Genomic DNA, 23,290 nt, shown 5'->3' with positions numbered 1-23,290 from the left:
GGACTATGTTTCAAAAATGTAATAATTTTCAAATGTAAATAAATATTATAAGATTTAAAAGAACCTTTAGGACAATCATGCTAAAAATCTATATTTGCCGCAAAACGTTTATCATAATCCAATCATTGTGCACGTCATTCAGCGAAGCATCTAAAACCGTTATGTTGTATGAGTTATGTGTCCAGCAGACATACTGTTTACACAGTTTTCATAAAAAATGTTTTAAAAAATGTTAAAGATAGCACCGTAATACAAATTTTGCGTTTGAAAAAATCTCTCGTTGATTATCTTTTCTTTATATTTTCCCCTGATTTAGATAACAAATAATGTGTACAATTAAACTAAAGGGCTAAATCATACAACCGGTTTGAATTACGCGAAAGTCTAGACAACAACAACGTTCAAAGTTTGTCCTAAAGGAATGTTTTGTTACATGGCTTAATGGCTTTGGCAAATAATAACAATCGGACCTTTAGGAACGAACAACTTTTGCTACATACCGTTAGCTGGACATGATTATAGTAAACTATACTTGTCAGCCCGGTAGCCTTACCGTATGCCTCAGCTCCAAACACGTCCAATAACACATTGTAATAAAAAATAAACAGGCCTAATAGAATTGCCTGTTCATGCGTTGGTCTTTGCTGTTGATTGTCAGCTGGGCAGTGGCGCAACCGGATGACTATACCAACGTCCAGCAGTGGGCCAAATGGTGTTATCAAACGATCCCGGCAGCGGCCATGAAGGTCGTTGTTGGCGTGCGGAATCGTGCTTGGAAGGTCGTGAACTAGAAACTAGGAGCCGAAATGTTGTTTGCGCTTTCCGCTCGCTCGTTCAGGGTGCCTCGGTGCAATTACTTTTAACTGCGTTGTTTGGGGAGTTTGTTAGTTGTTTGTGTTCGCAGAAGACATTTCGACCCGCGCTAATCAGCCTGAAAAGCGCGCGCGCATACACATGCAGAACCTTATCACGTCAGCAACGGTGGAATTTTGGCTGAAAACCAGTTTGTTAGTAAGACGTGACTAAACGACGCGCGATGCGCCGTACGAACGCTTACTGTGGTTACTGTTTTTTTGAAGAAAATAATCTCGAATTGTCCGATAGCCTTTTGACCAGGCCAGAGTTTGTCCGCTTTTCCCCTGGGGGCAACGCTGATTGCTCTCTTTTAATCTGCTTTCGACCGGATGGGGCCTAACCCCGGGACAGCACCGAGTTTGACAGAGTGTGTAACGTTTGCGCTATATGGTATGGAATTATTGCCTACGGTAGCTCGCATAGATGCTCCACATCGGACCACTGGACCACCAATTGGTATTGATGCCATTTCGCCGCTCAGATTCGTCGGGAACCGTCCAGTTTTGCCCCAAGCCTAACTTACGGGACAGCTGGCTCCAGGATCGCGAAGCGTATGTGTTTGCATTCCACGAACAGTTTCTTATCTTTCTTCGTGACCGATAAGACGGTATCGGTTCCATTGCCTAACCAGACCATGAGCAAAGCAAGGGGAAACAACGGGACACAGTAGGTTCGCTGGTGGAGCAAGCGATAAGGTAACGTCAGCGATGACTTTGTCCATCGGAAAACCCTGCTGGTTAGCGTGCCGTTGGGTGAGGCGAAGGGTGATAACATATCAAACGGCTCCACCGTTGACGAGCATGACGCCGTTTTTAAAAACAAATGAGAAAATTCGGCAGCTCAGATTTTAAAAAATCCGAAGCAATATAAACATATTTCACATTTTCCTAGCACTTTTGTGTCGACATTGTTCCGTTCCGTGCTTTCACCATACAATCAGTTTTTCTTCTGAATATAATATATTTAATGTGAAGTTTCGTATATCTATCTTCTACTCTTCAGTTATCATTGAACTCTTACTTGGACATATTAAATATCATCAATCATCGCTGCCAGTGTGGTCTTTTAAGGGCCTATGATCACAGTATCGATTCAGCCAAGCTCAACGGATAGCGGAAAAGGATAGGGAAATCATGTTTGTCCATCATTTTGGCATAGCAGAAACATGCCTAATGGATTTCATGACGAAGCATGAAAAACGGAACATTATAATGCCTTCTCAGTTGCTTGCTTCACTTTTCTAGCTGCCTGTGAGGTGATATTGATGATTATACCACAGGACCCGCAATTCTTGGCAACAGTTTACTTTTAACCAATACACTTTCTTCACATTTATGTCCAACTTTATGACCGATCTAACTGTTTACATTATAGTTCTGTGTTTTCTTTTCGTTCGATTTCTTTTATGAATCTTGGCGAACTGGTCTAAATGTTGCTGTTGTTGTTTTATTTAATATTAGTTATTAAGGATTGCCAATGATTTCCAATCAAAGCTTATTAAATACATTGGTTGATATATTATATTTTGCTATGTTTTTGAACTCAATCTCCAATTCACCCAATTTTGCTAGAATCCCGAGTAACAATTAAAAACAGGATGATTCATTTGGTCGTTAGAGGTCGACCGACGAATTTCCATAATGTACGACTCTTATGGGTTTAATATTTTATACTTCAGTAAAAACGAATTAAATCAATACATCGAAAGGGATCTTCGACATAATTTGAAGTATTAGCAGTAATAAAGGAGTTTAAACTAATTGGCCGAGATCACAAAATCTACTAGGAACCATATTAAAATAACATATGGTCGTAAATCTACAAAAACACGGTTCAAATGGCGCCGAGAATTTTCTTTCATCCTCTGGTTAACAAATAAGAACCACAATTTCCGTCGATTGAACAGCTTTTTCATCTTAATCTGGTCCATTCATTTGAACATTTGTGTGTCATGCTCAAGTAACGGTTCATTATACTCGTTACGCGAATACTCTCTCGACATTTTTTCTGCTATCCTCCCGCATTCAGAGCGTTTTCGCAAGACGGACCTCTCCTTGGGAGCCTCATCTTTGGCTTCACTAATACAAGTGTTAAGAGAGCCATAGCGAATCACTGAACGTCTTGAAGATCACTAGAAGATGATTAAATAACTTTGTTATCAACAGAGATTACATGGCCCCGATGAAATAATGAGAGAAGACATCTTAGCATCAATGTGAAAGAATACGATAGAGAGAAGATCTTTTCTTTATCATGAGTCCATTATCACTCGTGCATTATGTGATTAATGTGCATCAATGGACGCATTCGTTTACATGAACACGTAGATATTTCCGTCAGGTGGATGCAGGATTTTTCACCAAGCATAATAAAATTACAAATGAAAGCTGCTGACGTTTTCTATAAAAGATGAGATAATTTATTCTGAATGATGGTTAAACTAGTTAGATGATAACATTTCCTCAGTTCAGTTGGAATAAAAAAAAATTAGCAGATTTTTAAAATGCCATTACATGGTTCATTTTTAATTGTAACAAATTTATCAGCATCCTAATCATAGTTCTTTATTGTAAAATTAGTTTAGCACTGTTTGATACAATAAGCTGTAAGAAATAATGTTTTACCTGAAAGTGAAATGCTACCCTCTAGTAGGTTAATAAAAAAGACTTGTTGATAACAAAACAAATATAGTATTATTCTATAATTTTTTCCTATTTGGTTTGACGAACACGATTCAAAGATAAATCTAACATTTTTGCATTACTGGAATAGGAAAGTTTATTTTTGCTTTAGCTCCTGAAATGGACTTTCGATAATGCACTTAATTAGTGTTTAAAGTGATTTGAATAGTGCTAAACAGCAGATTTGTTCAAATAGAGATTTTATAAATGAGTAAAGAAAGCCCAATAAAGTACGCCGTTCATTCCATCTAATTCATTCGAAAAGGTAGTCAAATTATTCGCAGTAATATCACGCACTGCGAATGGTGTGGTGCCTGTAACAATACATATTCTTTCCCTGGAATCCTGGTGCCGTAAGAATAGTATGCATGAATGAAGGAAAAAAACAGCAACGTCGCAGTCGTTTGAGCACGTTCACAAACACAACCGTTGGACGCGGACCCCGCGACGTTGTGCGCTCGGGGAGTTGTCCGAGAAGCGGCGGAAAACCAAGAAACCTGCAAAAGTGCAAAGAAGCCCACTGCGGGGAAACGCCAAGAAGAACACAAGACGGCAAGGAACGCAAAGAAACCCTATCCGCGAACGGGTCGAGTAAAGAGGCGCACGAAAATGGAGCCAACATGAAAGGGAAATAAAAAAGTGGCTTGTCTTTTTTTCGCCGCCTTTTTATTTACCTTCTTCTTCCGAAGTGCATTTAATGAGCCATGGGATAGTGTTGTGCGCAGAAGTGTGAGTATCCGGTTGTGTGCGTGCGCGTGTGTATGTGCATGCTCTGCGTTTCAACACAAAACAGTCGGCCGTGTTTACGGAAAGAGCACAACGAAAGCTGTAAGCGCCGTCATGATACGCGGAGAACGAAAGTACGCCGAAGAAGCATCGCCGGGAAAAGGAAGACACCATCCGGACGACCCCGTAATACGGAAGAAGAAGTGAACGCGCGGATCGTGCAGCAGCAGAAGAAGACGAGGTAGAAGCAACACAACAAAAAAGCAATCGATGACGACGTACGTAAAACGAGAAAGTTTAATTATGAGGTCTGATTCTTCGGCCGGGGTGGATGGCAGGAGGTGGCATGTACACAGAGAGTACGTACGAGTGAGTAAGGTAGAGAGACGTTTATAGCGGCTTTTCGCATCGCATACTCAGTTACTGCTTCTTCGTACACTCTGCGAAGGCAAGAAATGGTTTTTGCGTCGTTCTTAAAAACCGCCCATACCAGCATTTTAACCAATGAAATCGTTCTTTGGAACATTTTCGTAGTGCAATTTATATCAATAAGGCTTGTCATTTAACAAAATCATACTTGACTGACTAAGAATTCAGCATATCAGACTTGAAAAAAATGTTCGATTCGCATAAATGTCCGAATATTTGCAAGCATCATCGAAAATGCGTCGGAATCTTATCATGTTTGACGGTGCGTTGCATTTGCTATACGTAGTCAAAAACCAATGTGATAAGGGATTTGTTTTTACTTGAAATTAAACACTTGTCCCTCTTTCAGTTCTTATTTCGAGGGTTTCGTATTGCGTTGGAGGCAAAAAAAAACAATCATCCCACCCTATAGCACGTTCTGGCGGCAAGATAGATGGCGTTCTCGCACACAAGTTCACCGTGCGAAGTGGCTGGCTTGAATGGATAATAAATCATCCTTTTTAAGTCCTGCGTGATTGTGTGGGTAAGTGCGGGATGGTTCGTTTTTGCTCGCAGTATTTCCCATAATGTTTTTTTTTCGGCTGTAAAACACGCTACACACTCATACACATTTTACAAGGGCGGCCGGGTGCTGTTTTTGCTTTCCACCCCTTCGTTCGTTCCCCTTCCGGCTGCGTTTCCTTCTTCCGACCGGGTTTGCCGTTCCGATACACATAACGACTCACGCTGCCCGCGCTATTTCATCTGCTCCTACGTCGCGCGGTCGATACACATTTTGCCCGTCGTCCTACGTCACTCGCTTTCATTTCACTTCCTACTACGGCGTAGTGTGCGTTGCCAGGCACACGCACACACTGGCAGAGGATAAAGGTGAAAGACATGAAAACGCTCGATCGTGTTCGCGGATGGCGTTTTTCAGCTTCAGTCCGTCGGAAGCGTGTACATGTACGAGGGGAACGGAGCGTGTGGTGAAAGAATGTATGGGGTAAGGGAAAAAGAAGCACATCGATACATAGGCTGCGGAGGAGAAGGTGCGGTGAGAGGCGGGTTTGCATTGCTTTCGATTATCTCACCGCTTGCGACTGGCAGACCAGTTTCGTTGGAAAATCGTGCCCGTGCGCGCTCGAAGCGATACAACGGGTCCGTCGGCGCACACAGGCGCAATCGATTGTGTCAGCGGTCGTTAGCGGCCGGGGCGGGAGGGAGCAACGGCGAGACCGTCTCGCGTTACGTTTTTGCCGTCGCAATAGTGTGTGTGCTCGCGTTTTGAATCTGCATCATCGCGATTAAAACGTCTCGCTGTTTGATGTGTGTGTGTGTGTGCGGCTATGTTTTCTGGTGAACTTTACCGTTCGAGTGCTGGTGTCTCGTTCGCACCCGCAACGAATGAGCCTTGAGGGCTAGGGTCACGCACACTGCTTTGCTACCGGTTCGTTCTCTCGCACACGAGCTAACCCCAGAGGTTGTATTTCTCCGCGTCAGAGCTTCGAAACGTTCGATCAGCGAGGTGCTGTTTCAAAAGTGACGCGTCTGTCGGTTGTAGCACAACGTCTTCTTGCCGCTCGTCGATTCAGCTGCTGGTGTGTTAATTTTTATTAATAGAACATCATTGTTTCACCGAGAAAACCGTTCATTCTACTACTAACAACCTTCCACGTTTACGATTATCCTCCTGGATACCCAATTGTTGCGTGCGTTTGGTGGCGACAAAAAACTAAGTGTGCGGTGCAAAATTGGTTCGAGCATTTTCCGCCATCAGCAGTCAACCGAATGTGCACATGGGGTTTGGTGTTGGTGAATTTTTAGCCGCGTCGCATCGTACAATCGAGCAACAATAAAGCGGAACTGTTATCATTGAAGGATTTGTTGACTTAACAAAAACCCTCTTTAAACGAAACAAAATCGTTCGAAGTGCATTTAATATTGGCTACGCCACGAGCTAGTACCGTTCAAATAAATAAATCAGTCAACTAAGTTGTTTCCAAGAGAGGAAGTTATTTGATTGTGCCCGTGTGTAAAAGTGGTGTACAGTAGACGCAAGTGGGAAGTTTTACTTTCTTCTTCAAAACTGTTACCGGTTAGGAGAAATTGTAAAGCGGACTGACATAAACGATCCCGTTTCCACCGTCGGTCGTTGGTGCACGATGCTTTCAAGAGGTACTTCAGCACAGAAGTGTGTTATCTCATCACTGGCCAGTAATAATACTAAAACAGTACGCTCGCCATACAGTGCACGTCCTTCCGCCGACGAGAGTGACAGTGGTATGATGTTATAAAAACGGTTTCTGGTGACGTGTCGTGTCCCTGCACACCATCTTTGGATTTGTCAGCTGTTCGAACGCTGCGCGTTGGTGGACGCTTCCGCTTTTTTTCATCCCGTATTACCAAGTACCGGAACAAGCACGCGTAGTATGTGCGTGTGTGTTTGTGCTGCGTGACGTAAGCTGTTAAAATTCCACTTTCGATTAATTTTAACCGCCCCGTTGGCAACCACTTACGTCCATCGAAGATCGCCATTTTATTGGTGAAAAACTAATGTTGAACGTGAATGCTTTTTTGCGAATGCCGTCGGCGTACTCGTTGTGAGTTGGTTGAGCCAGTTGAACAGTGGAAGTGAACGAAAGTCGACGAACAGCAGTGTGTGACCTGTAGTTGTAAACGATGTCCTTTCGTTCTGTAAGGTGCATCTAGTAACCCGTGCGCAATCTGTGGTTATGAGTTGTGGCCACAATTGAAGCGAAGTTGTGTGCAGAAGAACGCCAGAAGAAGCAAAGGCAGAAAGAGTTGATTAATAGTGCAGCGGTTGGTTGAAAACACAGTCAAAATGTCGGTACAAGCGAAAAGGCAACACTGCTACTTGTGCGACCTGCCGCGCATGCCGTGGGCAATGATCCACGATTTCTCCGAAGCCGTGTGCCGCGGGTGCGTCAACTACGAAGGCGCTGACCGGATAGAACTGGTGCTGGATACGGCCCGCCAGATGAAGCGCATCCACTCGGGTGCCACAGGCGGCAGTAGCGGTGCCGGCGGTAGCGGCAGTGGCAGTGGAAAGCGTGGCCACGAAAACGGTGAATTGTCCCATCGGTCGGTGCCGACGGCTGCCGGTCCACATCATTACTCCGTGCGGGCCGGGCCGAACGGGCCAACACTGGTGGACTTCACACCGAAGCACGAACCGCACGACATCGCCAGCGTGCGACAGGGCGCCCGGATGCAGCAGCACATGCCGCCGCACCACATGCCACCCCATGGCCCCGGCCGGCAGCAAGTGCCGCCGGCACTTTCGGTCAACCTGAAGCGACCCCCGCCGGACGATGACGACCACCAGATGGATGGGCCGACGGGAAGCGCGAAACGCGGCACAGACGATCCGGTGGGCATGCCGAGGCCGCCGTTGACGCGTGGGGAATCCCTGCCGGCTGTGCCGTTTGTGCCGGACCGCCAGCCGACCTACAAGGACAAACATCCCGTTCGGACCGCTTCGTTCGATACGGCTGCCTTCAAGGCACTCGGTATGTTAACATCCTTCTTGTTCTTTCCTGTGCAAATCCCGTTTCCCAAGCGCTTTCCCTTTCCTGCCTTGAGCGTCATTTTTAATTTTCAACACCGACAACTACAGTAGACAACCTTCTATGAAATCAGTGCCTCCTTTGCAAACTGGAAATTATCCTTCGTTGCCAATAACTTTTTCTCTTGGTTGTTCAGGTACTCGAGATTCCTTTCCGGTATTTTTTGTAGGTTTAGGCAAAAAGTGCGAAACTATGGTCGTTTATTATGGTTTTGTATGGTACGTTGGTTGCAATGTATAACGTAAGCTTAACTGTAAATACTTCTTGGGTATGGGTGTAGGGATTACAAGGTATAAAAAACATCTCATCATATAAAGGATGCGGTAAAAAGATACCGCTTCTCATATCCCTTCTGTTGGGGGTAAAAATTGTACATAATAAATAAAAAGAGGTAAAACCCCAAAGCCGGGGTTTTGTCTTTGGGATTTATCTGAACAAACCGTAATGTATAACCGTAATTGTGATTTAGCAAGGTATGAAAACAATGTCTCGGGAATGTTGCTAATTTTGAAAACCAATAAATTTTCAATCAATTAGCGAAGTATTTGTTGGTGCCCGAAAAGATGTACCCGGGAAGTAATAGATTGACTATGAATTTTAACATGTTCCTTCTTTGAAAAAATGGTGCAGCTGGTGAAAACAGAGTCAGAGCGTAGAAAATAATATTATTATAATTTTTGCTTTTTTTCTGGTCCGTTCTTTTTATAGGTAATTCTTCATTCTTTATTTACCTTCAACAATTATGTACGAATAACGTTACTAATGCGTAGTAAAATCGAATAGAACGGTTCAACTGAACGCCGCTAGGAACAAACCGGGACACACCTAGGTGTGAGGGATTTACAATAAATGTGCACGGATGGGTTGTGTTTGGTGATGATTCAAACCCCATGTATCACTCCCAGGCTGGCCAAGTTCAAGGACGCACGTGTCTCGCTTGGGTTTTGGGTGGGTTCTGCGAAGACGGGGCGGCGAGGCTACGGGTGTTCAATTTTTCCCAACCACCGTTGCCATCTTTTCGCCCTCCAAAGCCCCGCAGCTGTTACACTGTTGTCGCGTCAGTAGTGTCAACTATCAGCTGACAAACGCGTTTACGCGTGTGTTGTTTATATCATGTTTCAAATGTGCATATGACTTGTCTATACTTTTCCACTGCTTCCAAGCACAATTAGTTAATCAATCACGAAAGGGTGTAGTATTGCAATTGTGTCGCTTGAAAAATTTTACAAAGGTGGATTACTGAAATGTTTTCCTATAATCATTGTTTTATATTTTTGCTTTTTCTTGCTTTTTTGAATTAAAAAAAAAACAGTTAGATAACTCGCCTAAATATCACACTTGAATTGCGATTACAGTAAGTTCTTTTTCAGCATATTATTGAAATTTAGTAAATTTTGATTACTAAGTATCAATCATCAATCAATCAAAATAAGTAAGAATCACTTATAATTTATGTAAATTTTATGTAATGAAAAATATAATAACAACAGCTAAAGTTACATGTGTACTATTTTATGTTAGATGCTTTTGGTTTATTTTTTGTTTGAGCCAAAAAGTGTTTGTCTCGCTAAATTAAATAGCTGCTTTAAAAATCGCTCATCTATCCATCTTGCCGTGGATTGTTGAGCCATCTGCTGCGCTTGAAACACGCATTGCAGTTAGTATTGTTTTAGCGCGATTGAGGACCATCAACTTCAGCTTGTTGTGTGATGTCAGCTTCGCGTTTACCCGATGTGCAGCACTCTCTCATAACTTTTCCCCACGAGAGGCTCCGAGGGACACAACACAGCCACTGTGAGTCAGTCAGTCAGTCGGTGGGTCGGTCGGTCGGTCGGACGTCGAACGTTCGAAATGGATGAAATAATCGTATGCGAGTCTGGCTGACGGTTCTTCTCGATCCCCCGTTCCAACGCCTACTGCCGGCACCGTAAGGCCCCCACAGGAGCCCTTGTATCGATTTTACATGCCGTTGCCATCACACCAGCAGCGGCAGGCCGTATTGTGTATATCTCCATCGTGATGTTGGTTACATGTAAAGCACCTGGAGCTCGTCGCGTTTGCCGCGATGCGATGGTTGCTTTGATGCAACACACACCATTCGTCAACATGAATGCAGCGTTGCCACGTTCAACGTGCCTCTCCTCCCCCTCCCCCATCATAGCGGTATCGTTTGAGTCATGCACAGTCATGAATGTGTTGTGGACAGCGGGAGTTTTTTTTAATTCGGCGAATAATCCGCGAGACAGCCAACGGATGCACGCTGAAATGGCATCTGTGGCCACGGGTTGTTGTTGGTGGTGGATGGGGAGTACACAACGTACGTGTCGCAAACCGGTGAATAGCCCCCAGAGACCATCATCATCTCCCTCTAGACCGGTCGATCGCTTCTGGCGAAAGGCCAACAAAACAAAAAAAACATAAATGAACCCCAGGGAGAACCGAGAAGGAGTTCTTCATCCCGGTTCTTCTTGGTCTATCATTGTGCTTTTGTGTGTGTGCGTGTGTGTGTGTATTTGAGGCAGAAAGTGTGAGTGCGTGTGTGTATGACTGTAATGCCGATGGCGGAGCGTTTTTAGAAAGGTTCATCTGAACAACTACGCCTAAAAAAAGATGCAAAAAACCGGATTGCAAACCGTTGACGTTGGGGACCGTGTTACCGGAATTTCGGTGTAGTTTTATGTTTGATCATACGTATGCTACCATACCATTCATGCAACTCACTTCTTCTTATATTCTAACTTTTCGAACCCTTTTTGCGGTCGTAAGTTGGTGGTTGAATTCCGGGACCCAATTCATTGTTTCTTGGAGTAGACCAAAAAATATCAAAAACAAAGAAACTATTTTACCGGCATTTATAGACATGTGTTTATCATTTGTCCAATCTCTTTGGGGTTCTTTCAAATATTTGCAGATGAAGACTTTGTAATATGTTCTTAAGATATCATTCACGAAACTTCGCTACTTTTCGGAGAAATCATTTATCTCAATTCAAAGAAATGTTCGTTACATTATATTACTTCCAGGAATTCCAGGAAGATGTTTGCTGTCTGAAGCGCTAGATATTCGTTGTTGGTTCGATGATAGCAAGCACTAATAAAAAACGTTAACATTACGTTGCTACCGAGAAAGATTAAAAATGGTCTTTGCGACGACTTCTCTGGAATAAAGCGAACCCAAATTTTGTTTGCTTTCTACTGTGGTTTAAAAGGTGCATCGAAAATGGGTCAAAGCTGCTGATGTTCTTCGGTGGTTGTTTTCTGCAAATGGGGACACATCTTTCCTACACCAATCTCCTCCCCACCCATGAACATTCCTCTCAATAAACCGCCTCCTTAACCGGTTCAAACCTTTCCGTCGCCGGATCGAAAGGGAAAAACCGGTTCCAAAACCTGTTCGGTTTCCTTCGGATGGGTTTTTTTTTCTTCTTCTCTGTTATGTTTCCATTACTCATTTTTTGCACAAACTATGGCTCACGATATTATTCACTCTACAATTTGCCCTTCTAGAGGAGACGCCTTTTGCATCATTTATGTGTTGTTCAAAGTATGATGCAGAATTTTACTTACTCTACAGTTTAAGCTTCTAGAGCAAAAGTGCTTATGTTCCAATTGCAATTTGGTATAATTAACATTATTAACATATATTAACATTAACAGCCCTAGTTCTTTAATAGACTATAAGCATAGAAAGAGAATAGCAAAGGTCACCAAGCGTATTTTTTAAATAATGTTATTACATTTTCAATAAATACCATGTCTTATGTAGATTTATACCCTTTCCAAGCAAATCCAACCATCATGGGTTGGTTCGGACTTGCAACGGTTACTTTAATCGATGTGTAAAGAGCCCTTTGAGTTGTGAGTAGTACAGAATATGCTCGTATAAAATGCCCTTATTTATACCAATCGGGTATTTTTCTTGGACCTGTTCGAGAAATTTACCCGTTCGCAATTTACATGTGCACCTTTCACTAACTTATCTTGCACTGTAGTATAACTCTTTGAGACGACACAGCTTACATGTAGTCTAGTCGACTCGCTCTCCGGCTGCTTATAATTCGTTTACGAGAGAAGCCCTCGAAACCATGGTTCAAGTTTATAGATTACATCATCAAGCGAGCCATACCCCAACGGCTCACCCCTTCCCCCATGGCCGCTCGGGTAGATCACGCCGTAGACTAGTGTTTACTGCAACTACTACTACTGTTGCTACTATGTACTACCACTGCCGCAAACGCGATGGCCACCGAATCATCACGGTCGACTTCGACGCGCCGGTCGCACCTTCCTTCAAGTTGAACTCTGCGCTGGCACGTCACCGACTCTCCCCGGTTGGGGGTCTGTGCGTGCGGCGGGCGCGCGTGTTTGTGTGGAAAGTCTGCGGTTCCGTCACGCGATCCACGGTGTGTGCACAGGTGGCGCGCAGAGAGGGCACGTCACCCCTAGGGAAAAGAAACGGGCGGCGGCAATGAAAGGCGCACCACGACCGACCGGCCAGACTGCTGCGCGCTAGCGTCCATCATCACTGAGGAAGAAAACTGGCGTTGGCGCTAAGGGAATGGCATGGAAGTGACGGTTTGGTGTGCGGTAACACATATACCGTCTCGGCTACCTCGGTGGAAAGTGGTGGCCAATCGCGTGGAATGCGTTCAGGCGTGGTTTGTGTGACGATGAGGAGCCGTCCGTGGAGTCGTAAATACTCTCGCTCGGGAGCACCGGTAAACTACCAGCGAAAACGTGCCTAGCATCATCGTTTCCACCGCGAGTTCTTGTTGTTGTTGTTGTTGGACGGACTATTTCACCGCGTAACTTAAATGCACTCCATCAACACCCCACCCCCCTACTGCCCTCGGAATCCACACCAGGCGCGACCCCATGAACATGAGATGGGGTTTGAACGTGTGTTTTGTTTGCTTTCGTTACTCGCGTCCGCCATACTTGACATTCATCAGTCGCAGGCCACCCTATGGCTTCGAGTTGACCGATGATATAAACATGCATCCCGACGTCCCTTAGAGGACGCCGTAGCAGCTGATTACGCTGTACTTCCATGTGGCGATAGATGGTGAATTTTTGTGCGGGTTTCCAGTAAAAAAACACGGCCCATCGTTGGACAGTTTGTCAAAGAAAACGCGAATGGAACTCTTGAGCTTAATATCATAAACTCTACTTCAGTAACATAAAACTTTTAAGATCTGCCATTACTTTTTCGCAAGGCGCATAAAACCGTTGACGTGCAGACAGAAGAACCCTGTTGAAATGTTGTGCCAATGTTTAATTTATTTCAATTTCATTTTAATGAAAAAGGATATCATACATATAAAATTACATGTCAGATGTCAATTTACCTTGTGCTAGAAACGTCGGAAAAATCTAATCACTGTTTCTCTCAAAATTAATTTAAAATTCTCTGTATATCACGATCGATACGTTACTGTAAACTATTCCTTTTAAAACCATATTGTTATAATTAAAACATAATCCAGTATCAATATACTTTCATTAATTTTTGTGGCTTGCTTCCATAGCTTCTATGGTGCGTTTTAACTGAGGCAATGGCGTTCTGCTGGCTTTTGGTGATGCGGAAAGGTCGGGGCAAAGGAAAACAAAAAAATGATTCAATTCATCAACTGGACGAAGCGATATTTAGATCAACAAGCATGTTTTACTATTCGAAAGAGTGTGTCTTTCGGCATCGCGAAAGCAAATCGAATCGTCATGATTGAAGTGGATGGAGAAAAAGAACGGTGGATCAAAGAAGATTGGCCTTTTTTATTATGTTTACCGGTGTGATGGTGGAGCAAGGCGTGAAGCAAAGCGTTAACAATGCATTTCGTTTATTTCCAACTCAGTCGAGCGTAAGAAAATCGATCGATAGCTGATGGCCGCCGCCATGTTTTGTGTACTTGGTGAACACGATTTATAAACGGCTGAAAGCGGGCGAGAAAGTGGTTTAAATTTGGGATCTAGTGTGTGGGTCGAATGGGGAATTCTTGAATGGCCTCACTGTGCTTCACTGCCTGCCTACCTCCTACCCCGCCATCGCGGAGTTGTCAATCGTTGAAATATGTGTTATTGCAATGTATTTTATATGCTTGCAGATATAACCGTAAAACGCTCTGTGGAAGTACGGAACGACAAAGTGTGTTGCATTTAAAAGGCCTTTTGGAAGACGTCACTGCACACCATCGAACTCCAACACGCACTCGTTTGGTTGTGTCTGTGAACTGTTTTCGCAAGGATAATCGAACGGTACTCGGTATCGATCGGACTGTCTATCGCACGTCTCTGTGTTATGTGGTGTGTGTGCGTGTGCGCGCAAGGAGGATGGGTTTGGCTGGGTTCGTTCGTGTACGGAAGAAGAAGCAGCAGAACAACACAACGAACAACAAGCATCCGTTGAAGGGCATTGGACGTGCGCAGACGTGGAAAGTCGAAATAAATAGCCTGACATCCTTTTTGTGTGTGACGACGAGAGGATATTTTCGCTTCGATCTCCTCCGTCCCGGGCTAACCATATCTTCCCTCCACCCAGGCCCAGCGTCTGTGCAGTTATGTGTTGAGTCTGCGTTCGACGACACGACCTCGCAACATACCCTTCCCTCCCCGACAAGGGGCCCTCGTCGCTCCCTCCTGTATGTTGCCTCATCCATATGATGATCGGGGGATTTCTCGTTATGGCTGCTTCCGCCTGCTATCCTGCTTGTGCACACGCGTTCCTTGGCGTGCTCTACGCTGCGATCCCGGCGGGGTCGGTAGGGGACTATGATTCAACAGAGTACACCTGGTACAACAACAACAACAACAAAAACATAGTACGGTTGTGTCCCGCACACGGTTAACCTACTTTCAGCGCTCGCAAGACGCCGTTCCATTCTCGCACGCGCGCAGATCACGGCGTCTTTCTTTCAAGATATGTTCTCGTACCCCCTCCGTCCGTCTTCCGCACTCTTCTCCTAGACAGGGTCTCCCTAACTGTATACGGCTCGGCCCCGCGCATACCTGCGCATTTGTTTTGGCTTTCTTCGTCGGTGCTTTCTTGCGGACGGAGAGCTGCTCTTTCGGCATCATCTGGTTTTCTTGAGCCCAGAAGTCCTTCTTATTCACTCTGCCCTTTGTAGGACAGAAAGCTTTCCAAAACTGTCTGTCTTCTTTTGTGTATTTTCAACTTTTTACCTCTTTCTGAACCATGAGTACAAAATAGAAAACATAATACCCGGCATTCCTTCAGCTTATACATAACGCTTGTTCTTAAGCAAGGTTTGTGTCTTTATGTGCTTATTTTCCCATTCTTTACTTCTTCCGAAGCATTCTGAAACATCATCATCATCATCATCATCATCATCATCTTCATCTTCAAATTAAACCTGATACCTTTCTTCTTTCTTCGATTATCTGCTCGTCTCTATCCTTCGGTACGATCGCACACAGAGATTCCTCGTTCGCTTTCTCTAGCGCTCGATTCATTTCCGTTTTCCTCGGCTTTATTCTTCCCAGTCTCTTCTCTCACAACCTTGCGTGTGTTGTGCTTCTTCTACGATATTAGATTTCGTTTTCTTTCCCTTTCGCTATTTCGGAATAACCTGGATTGAGGTCGACGGTGTGTGTTGCCCCCTTTCCGTTACTTTCTTGGCTTCTTGAGGTGTTCCGCGGCTTTTTTCCCGTCATCTGTGCGTGACTGTATTTCGGGGATTTCTGTGTGAGTTTTCGTGTTCTTTCTGTTTTGTTTTTTCTTCGTTTGTGCGCAGCCGTTTTCTTTCTCCATTATGTAAACACACATAAAACATGATGGTGGTGCGGCCTTTTGCTCTCCACTCCTGCAGTTGTGTGGAGTTCACCGACGGCACTGATACACAGTTTTGGGGGTTCCTTCTTTTTCTTCTTTTACGTTAGCAATCCATTCCGCTTTCCTCAGCTGTTCCCATTTCCTGTTGGTATCCAAAATATGTTTGCTTTGCGCTTAGGCCGCCAACACTACTACTACTACTGCCAGCATGATCTTTCGCTTTGATCGATGGTCCATTTTGGACGCCAATGGGAATCGGGGAGAGGAGATTCCGTTTGTTTTTTTTTGTGCGTGTTGTTTAAAAGCATTCCATCGGTCGGAATGAAATCTACTACCGTTTAAGTGTTTACAACTTTCATCCCGTAAGCGAAAGAGATAGTTATGTTTACTTTCTATAAAGAAAAACAGTAGATTGTAGTCACAGGTACCGGTAAAAATAGTAATAATTATATATTTTACATTTACCCGCAGAAAAATATTATTATTCGTCGTACAACAACGGGGTCGTTATTAGTTTTTGATGAAAATTATTACATAGAGCGGTTTACGTAGAAAAATACAACTGTTAACGCCTTTCGTTAAGGACCATGCGCCTCCATTGTACAACATGGTTTTAAGATATCTTAGGCCTAGTTGGCTAACTGCTTTTTTACATACTACTATTACCTATTTTTCACCTTTTTTTTTCTCCAAAAGTCGAGTAGTTTACATTTCTTTTCTCCATGTTAAATGTATTTGGGTTATGTTCTGGGCAGTTGATGAAGAAAATATTAAGCATGCATTGAGAAGCCCTTGCATAGGAAAACTTTGTGAATTTTAACCTACTGTTTCTTCAAGGAAAGGGAGCTAAAAGAACGTGTGCTCCTGATTTTCCATGCCGTGCACATTTTTTCATGGTTCATATTTCACAATCTATTCGCTTTTTCGGTCATGCTGGTGTGGGGTTGTTTTTTTTTTGAAAACTGTTTTATTTTCGTGTCGCGTTGGCCTTGATCCGATCCTGTTTCCTTTTCATTCGGGGTCACGTCTTCGCATGACGGTGTTGGTTTGGCTGGAATCGGTTGCCAGCTAGGGAGCAAAATACATAAGCGTGTCCGGTCGCGAAATTAGAATGCACGCAAATATCCTACGACACGCCCAGAAGCGCTCAAACACGTCAGGATGAATGCTTGGGTCACGTGTAAAAAATGTAGAGCTTTAACGGTCGTGGAATGGACGGTAACATTCACGTGCACAAGGGTATTGTAAAGGATGCCATGGTGGCAGAAATGTTTGCTCTGGTTGTTAAAGTAACCGGCGAGGCTATTCATTCGTAAATACTGTTAACGAATTAAAAAAAACACAAGAATTATCTTTAAAAATATAGCATCATGCGTTTCTATACAAAAAATAATATGAAACGAATTATTAAAGTATGAACTTCTACTATAACTGGCACCACTAACTTATTATCACACTTTACTTTTCGAACCCTAACTAGATTAGCGCACTGTGTAGGTTGGTTTTTTGGCTGTGGTTTGACACCAGCGTTCACGCTGAACTTTTTTTTTTAGGAAGAAAACGATACCCGAAACCCTTCTTCCCAAATGCAGGACAACATCGCTCTGATACATTTCTTTTCCACCTCTCTATACTATCTCTTGCAGACCAGAAACAACAGAACGTGGGGATATTTGTGAACGCCCCAGTCATGCCCCGAGGTAACTATACACTTATAATTATGAGATTACGTTCCGGCGCCCAAGGTGGCCCCGGACAGTTTCAGATGCGGTTATTTTATGCGCCAGTCCTGCAAAGAAATTGTGCTTCCCGAAGGAAGGCGCTTTACAGTTGTGGGCTTCATTCGAAATGAGCTACTTGTGTGTCGTCCTCGTGAATAGTTGGTTCCTGGTCTCGTATTCATCAGACGCTTATTTGATTGATTACTTTTTATTGCTGATTTGTTGATTGGTGGAATTGGAATTAAAAAGAAAAAGCCTCCCAATAGGTAATGGGTTTACCCCTCGATCATTAAAAACCCGTTAAATCATTAAAACGTGAAAAAAGAATATTTCGTACCTCTACACTCACCAACGCGGCCATTAGCTGATTTGGAATCAACTTGGCCATCTTGAATTTAATACAAAACTGTACATGCAATATCTACGCCTTAGTTTGGTTGCTTGCGTTTTTGCTGGTGTGCCTTTTGTAATTGCAGAATTAAAATGGACTATATTATAAAATAAGCTGACACCTTCCGCACGTGTTCCCAACCGGTGAGAGAACTACATGGTGTGTCCAGCACCACAGTAGCCAGTTGGCGCTAGAGTATAACGAATTGTTCCAGTTCCTGTTCCGATTCTTGACGAATGATCGGAAAGGGACGAATGTCGCTCTTGTAGCCCAAAGTCTCTCTAATAGAAAAAAAATCCATGGACAGCGAGTAGGATTCATTTTGGTGAATCCTGTTATTTTTGTAATTCCCCTTAAGGGTTATTTGTGTCGTACCCGATAGGAGGCAAAATGTGTTCTTTGTTGATTGAAGTACAGCGATCACATTCCAGACGACCGTAGGCACGAAGCATTTGTTTGCGAAAAGTATTAAATTAGAAGAATTGTTTTGCAAATTTAGAATTCTTCAGCGTGAGAAAAAATATTTTGATGTTTGTACTATGTCTAGGCAAACATTTTCGTGTGTGTCTGTGCTTCACTTGAGTGGTTTGCTTGCACCTCTTATCGACATCCACTAATGAGGCGAGGGGATGATAGTGGTTAAAAAATAGTAATAATAATAATAATAATAATAATAGCAGCCGGCTTTTCGTAGTGCTTTGCTCGGTAAACACGCCTCAATTGATAGCACTCACGACGTAACATGTCACTTTGCGATAACAGTAACAGAACATTGCTGTCACGGAAGGATGCAGTTTTCCCGTGTTCCCCACCATGCAGAGACACCCCTCTCCACCGTGATCCCTCATCGCAGTACCCGGCGGTCGACTGTCAAGGGTGAGCTGTCTGAGCTGCAGCTGATAGTAGTTCGGCCGAGTCAGTCACTCTTATCGGTCGCTAACCTAACCGCCTTCAGCCGGTTTGCTGTTGGATTTTCGATTCTAGATTACTCGATCCGGCAAAAGTGCAGCCTCGGACGAAAAGTGTAACCATCCGTCGTACGGAAGTGTGTGGGGTCGCTAGGAAAGAGGACACAAATATCATCCTGAAGTAGTAGGAGGCTGATTGTGCTGAGTGGTGGTTCATTATCAGCCTAGCAGTCAGTCAGGCAACTTGCAAACCAACGTACACACACGCGCGTTCCGTTTGTGATGATAACACCATTCTAAATGCTTATCAGCTGCGATTTACGTCTTCCTCGCAAGAAGCCCTGTTGTTTTAAAGCACCGTTGATGCTGTAATTTATCACATTATTATTTTATTTTCGTTTCGAAAGTTGCAATCTCTTACCGCCAGAGTCAAAAGAAAATGTTTGATTATCTTATTTCTCTCCTGAACTTTCATTTTGGTGACCGGAAACACCATTAGGCCCGATTCCCTCCGGCCGGTAGTATTTGTTTTCTCAATTTTTTCCGTCTCAAAATAACAAACAACACGCTTATCTGAGTGTTTCTTATCGCTACCAGTTCCTACTACTACTTCTTCTACTACTACTACTGGCTCGATTTGGGTGCCAGCACGAATACGTTGCCTTGGAAATGGAAGAACATGTTGGTGACGCTTATCAAACAGCTCGCTTCACGCAATCACACACTACACACTCAAGATCAAACAGCTTGCGCGTGTCCGGTGATGGTCGAGTTGACGGGCCTCGGCTTACCCTCTTCGCCATCGACCGATGATGCAACGTGTCCTGGCACGCGATAAGTGCGCAATGAATCCTGTTGTGGGGAACCGAAAATGGTCAACGAGAAAGAAAAAAGAGTGTGAGAGAGAGAGCTGACCACTTGTGGCCACTTATCAGCACGCTGTAACCGCGCGCTCCGCATCAGCTGCTCGTTGCACGCCTTCCCACATCGGTGTTTTCCCCATCGATGTGTGGTTTTGCGGTCAAATCATTCGGTACAGATTTTAAAGCACACATTGGTTGGGAAATCCGCTCTCAAAGGAAGAAACATCACATGAGGAGGGAGGATCCTTATCGGATGAACGCGAGTCGGAATAGAAATGTTTGACGGAAGGAGGTTAGGGCTCGCACGGATAACGAGGGCTAGGCTATAGGCCAGAGAAAAGGTGCCGGGGCCAGTTCGATTATGGCGGGCAAAATGTGTGTGCGCGTTTGTGGCGGATGATCTCAACCCCGCGCGATGCTCGATGGTAGTGAAATCGCCGGTTGTTGTCTGTCCTTTATCAGTTGGATGTGACCGTTCACTTGCGCCTTATTAGCTGGGGCGCACTTTAATAGACGTGCAACCAATGCTTTCTTGTGACAACGATTACCGATGGGCCAGTTTTTCGAATGGTTGATAAATAATTTAAAAAAATCCAATGTTCCAGCTTTCTATACTAACCATACAGCTCTTATTTATAGAATATTTACAATAACCAGTAAAATGTAATTGTTAGTCATGTGCAGAGATAGACGCATTTTTTAAGTACCGTAGAAGGTTGACGCTCAGTTTTTGGCGGATTTTATCTTAATCAGGAAGTAAGTTTCAAAGACTGGGGAACCGCTCCAGCTAACTTTTTTATTTGTTTATTTTTAAAAGCGTTCTCAAGAGGGGACGCTTCTCATTCAATTGTGTCGCTTGCGGCGTGTTTGGTTGAAGACGGAAACAACATATGCGAAGCATTGAAGAACTGTTGCCTCCTCGATGCGCAATGCTGCCACGGATTGCTGGAGCTCCTGGTGGTGGGTCTTTTGGAGAAAACCGACCCAATACGCCTACGCGACTTGTGATTCCCGCTTCCGATTGTACGGTTTTTTCCCTCTCGACCTTAGGTACCGTCGGTATACACGAGATTAGCCCGTAGCCCCGCAGGAACGTGGAAGAAGTAGCACCGTTTGTTTTGACCGTGTTTTCTTTCCGCCTACTTTCAGTTTATCCGAACGTGATACCGATACCGCCCGTCTCGATGGGGGGCGACACGCCGCACACACCGCCGACACCGTCCGTCGCACCGTTGCAAAGTCCGATGGCAAACCTAATGTCGATCACCGAGACCCTTCCGCCCGGCAGTCCCCGCAATGGGCCAAGCCCACCGGGGCCACCGCCACCGCGGACCGCGTCCCGAGGTTCGCAGCATTCGCCGAACAGTTCCGGTAGGTTTTCTTAGCTCTTCTGTCCTGGTTTTTTTTCCTTTCCTGGCACTTGCCTTCTTCTGCTGGGTTACCGGGTTTGATGGTGTCAGGTGGTGGGGTGGTCAACCATGCACTGGAGGGTGCGGAGAATTTGGATGATGCTATTGTGACCGTCGAGCCTTATTTTCATCTTTTTTGGTTTTCTTGAACAGAATAAAGAAGGTTTTACTTTTTAATTTGGAAGTGTACATTATTCCGAAAAAAATGCAATTTTCTTCACATCACATGTTCATGGTTTGGTTTTTAATGTACGCTCCTTACTCTTTACTTTATGCTTTATTTGGATCCGATTTTTCCCCTTTCCTGCTTATTGTCCAACTACACATTTACACTTAACTGTCCAACTCGTGTGTGTTTTTGTGTATATAACTAATCAGATTCTTCTACGTTCGTTATCATCAACAGGATCCTCCAGTGGACGACGTTCTTCCGGTTCGAGGCATGTGTCAAGCACGACGGTCACCTCGTCTGAGGCTCAGCAACCGAACTCCTCGGTGCCGGGTAGTGGCGGCGGATCGACGACACCGAACGGAAGCATTGGCCCCGGCGGTGTTGGTCCGAACGGTGGAAATGGTACGCCACCTGTTCCGATGGGCCCCGGTGGCCCTATGGGAGTGCCGGGACAACCGATGTCCCAGCAATTACCCCCGCTGCCTCCCCAGTCGCAAGCACAATCCCAGCAACCGCCTCCGGACGGTGTACCCGGGCTCGGTGGTGCAGGTCCTGGCCCGAATCCTGTCGGTCCCAACTCCAGCCCGGCCCCTCCCCCCGGTAGTGTGGCGGGAAGCGGGTCCGGCAGTGGAAGTGGCCCTGGTGGAGTACCTGTTAGTGGTGGTCCGGGTGGGCTTCCACCGCCACCCGGTTCGGCAGCGAGTAATGCACCACCGGGCAGTGGACCAGCCCCGGCACCGGCCCCGAACCCAACACTCAAGTGCACCCTTTGCCAGGAGCGACTGGAAGATACCCACTTCGTGCAGTGTCCGTCGGTTGGGCATCACAAGTTCTGTTTCCCCTGCAGTCGGGAGAGCATCAAGCGACAGGTACGAAGAATCCTCCACCGAAGACCCGTTAGGGGGGGGACGTTGAACGATGTTGACGTGCACGGTTTCTTTTTTCTCATTATTTCAAGGGCTCCGGAGCGGAAGTGTACTGCCCGAGTGGGGAAAAGTGCCCCCTGGCCAACTCGACGATACCGTGGGCATTCATGCAGGGTGAGATCGCAACGATCCTCGGCGAAGAGCTGAAAGTAAAGAAGGAGCGCGAAACGTAGAGAAGTCGGTACGCCGTTGCCAACAGTGTTGTCCCTGTCGCCGGACGAACGAGCAGCAGCGGAAGCAGTAGTGGCAGCAGCAGCAGTAATACCAGCAGTGCATCGTACAGCATGGTGGACATTATTCCGCTGGGAGATTCAGTCTACCCTCGCACCCAGCAACAACAGCAGCAACAAGTCGTCGCTGTAGATCAGTATGTGGATGAGGTTTTTGAGGAGGAAGAGGAAGCGCAGCATTCAACCGGCAATAACGTCGGTGTGGCAGTAGGCGAAGATGATGTACGAACCGTAAACGACGGAGAACCATTAGAGCCAGAACGTGATCGTTCCTCGAGACGAACCGCCAACTCTTTGGATCCACGACAACCGGTACCGGTTTGGGAAGGTGGATATTATGGTCAGCAGCAACAACAACATCAACCGCAACAGCAGCAGCAACAGCAGCAGCAACCACAACAACAACAGCAACTGCAACCGAACCCGAATCCTCCCGTGCGCTACGATCGCCAGCTTCGGTCACATCGTCAACTGCGACATCAACGTTAAGGATTTGATGTGCTGCCCGTTAGTTACTACGGCAAGGATAACAAATATGATGTTGGCCAACGGGAGCCCGCGTCCAACTGTGCATTGGTTTGTGTTCTTTGTTTTATAAAAACGAAGAATTTACAATGAGACACAT

The 23,290-nt window shown here is 45.0% G+C and overlaps 1 protein-coding gene across 4 annotated transcripts; it reads left to right on the top strand.

Moving 5' to 3' along the window:
* Positions 1–6,216: 6,216 nt before the first annotated feature.
* LOC131271553 (interferon regulatory factor 2-binding protein-like A) lies at positions 6,217–22,615 on the top strand. Of its 4 annotated transcripts, XM_058273018.1 has the most exons (5): positions 6,217–8,203; positions 17,692–17,745; positions 21,078–21,299; positions 21,744–22,378; positions 22,468–22,615. In XM_058273018.1, exons 1-5 carry the CDS (start codon positions 7,516–7,518, stop codon positions 22,606–22,608), a joined length of 1,740 nt encoding a protein of 579 aa, XP_058129001.1. In that variant the 5' UTR covers positions 6,217–7,515; the 3' UTR covers positions 22,609–22,615. The 4 variants fall into 4 exon arrangements, with proteins under 4 accessions (XP_058129001.1, XP_058129003.1, XP_058129004.1 ...); XM_058273020.1 differs by lacking the exon at positions 17,692–17,745; XM_058273021.1 differs by lacking the exon at positions 21,078–21,299.
* Positions 22,616–23,290: the final 675 nt, after the last annotated feature.

This window comes from Anopheles coustani, chromosome 3 (genome assembly GCF_943734705.1).
Source record: "Anopheles coustani chromosome 3, idAnoCousDA_361_x.2, whole genome shotgun sequence".
Lineage (NCBI taxonomy): Eukaryota > Metazoa > Arthropoda > Insecta > Diptera > Culicidae > Anopheles > Anopheles coustani.
The sequence above is the reverse complement of the archived record's forward strand: the minus strand, read 5'-3'. Positions and strand labels throughout refer to the sequence as shown.

Excerpts from the sequence above, each read along its gene's own strand:
- LOC131271553 (XM_058273018.1), top strand. The coding sequence starts at position 7,516 with ATGTCGGTACAAGCGAAAAGGCAACACTGCTACTTGTGCGACCTGCCG. Across the intron at positions 17,746-21,077 it reads CGCCCCAGTCATGCCCCGAG|TTTATCCGAACGTGATACCG; the intron begins GTAACTATACAC and ends GCCTACTTTCAG. Across the intron at positions 22,379-22,467 it reads GGGAGAGCATCAAGCGACAG|GGCTCCGGAGCGGAAGTGTA; the intron begins GTACGAAGAATC and ends CATTATTTCAAG.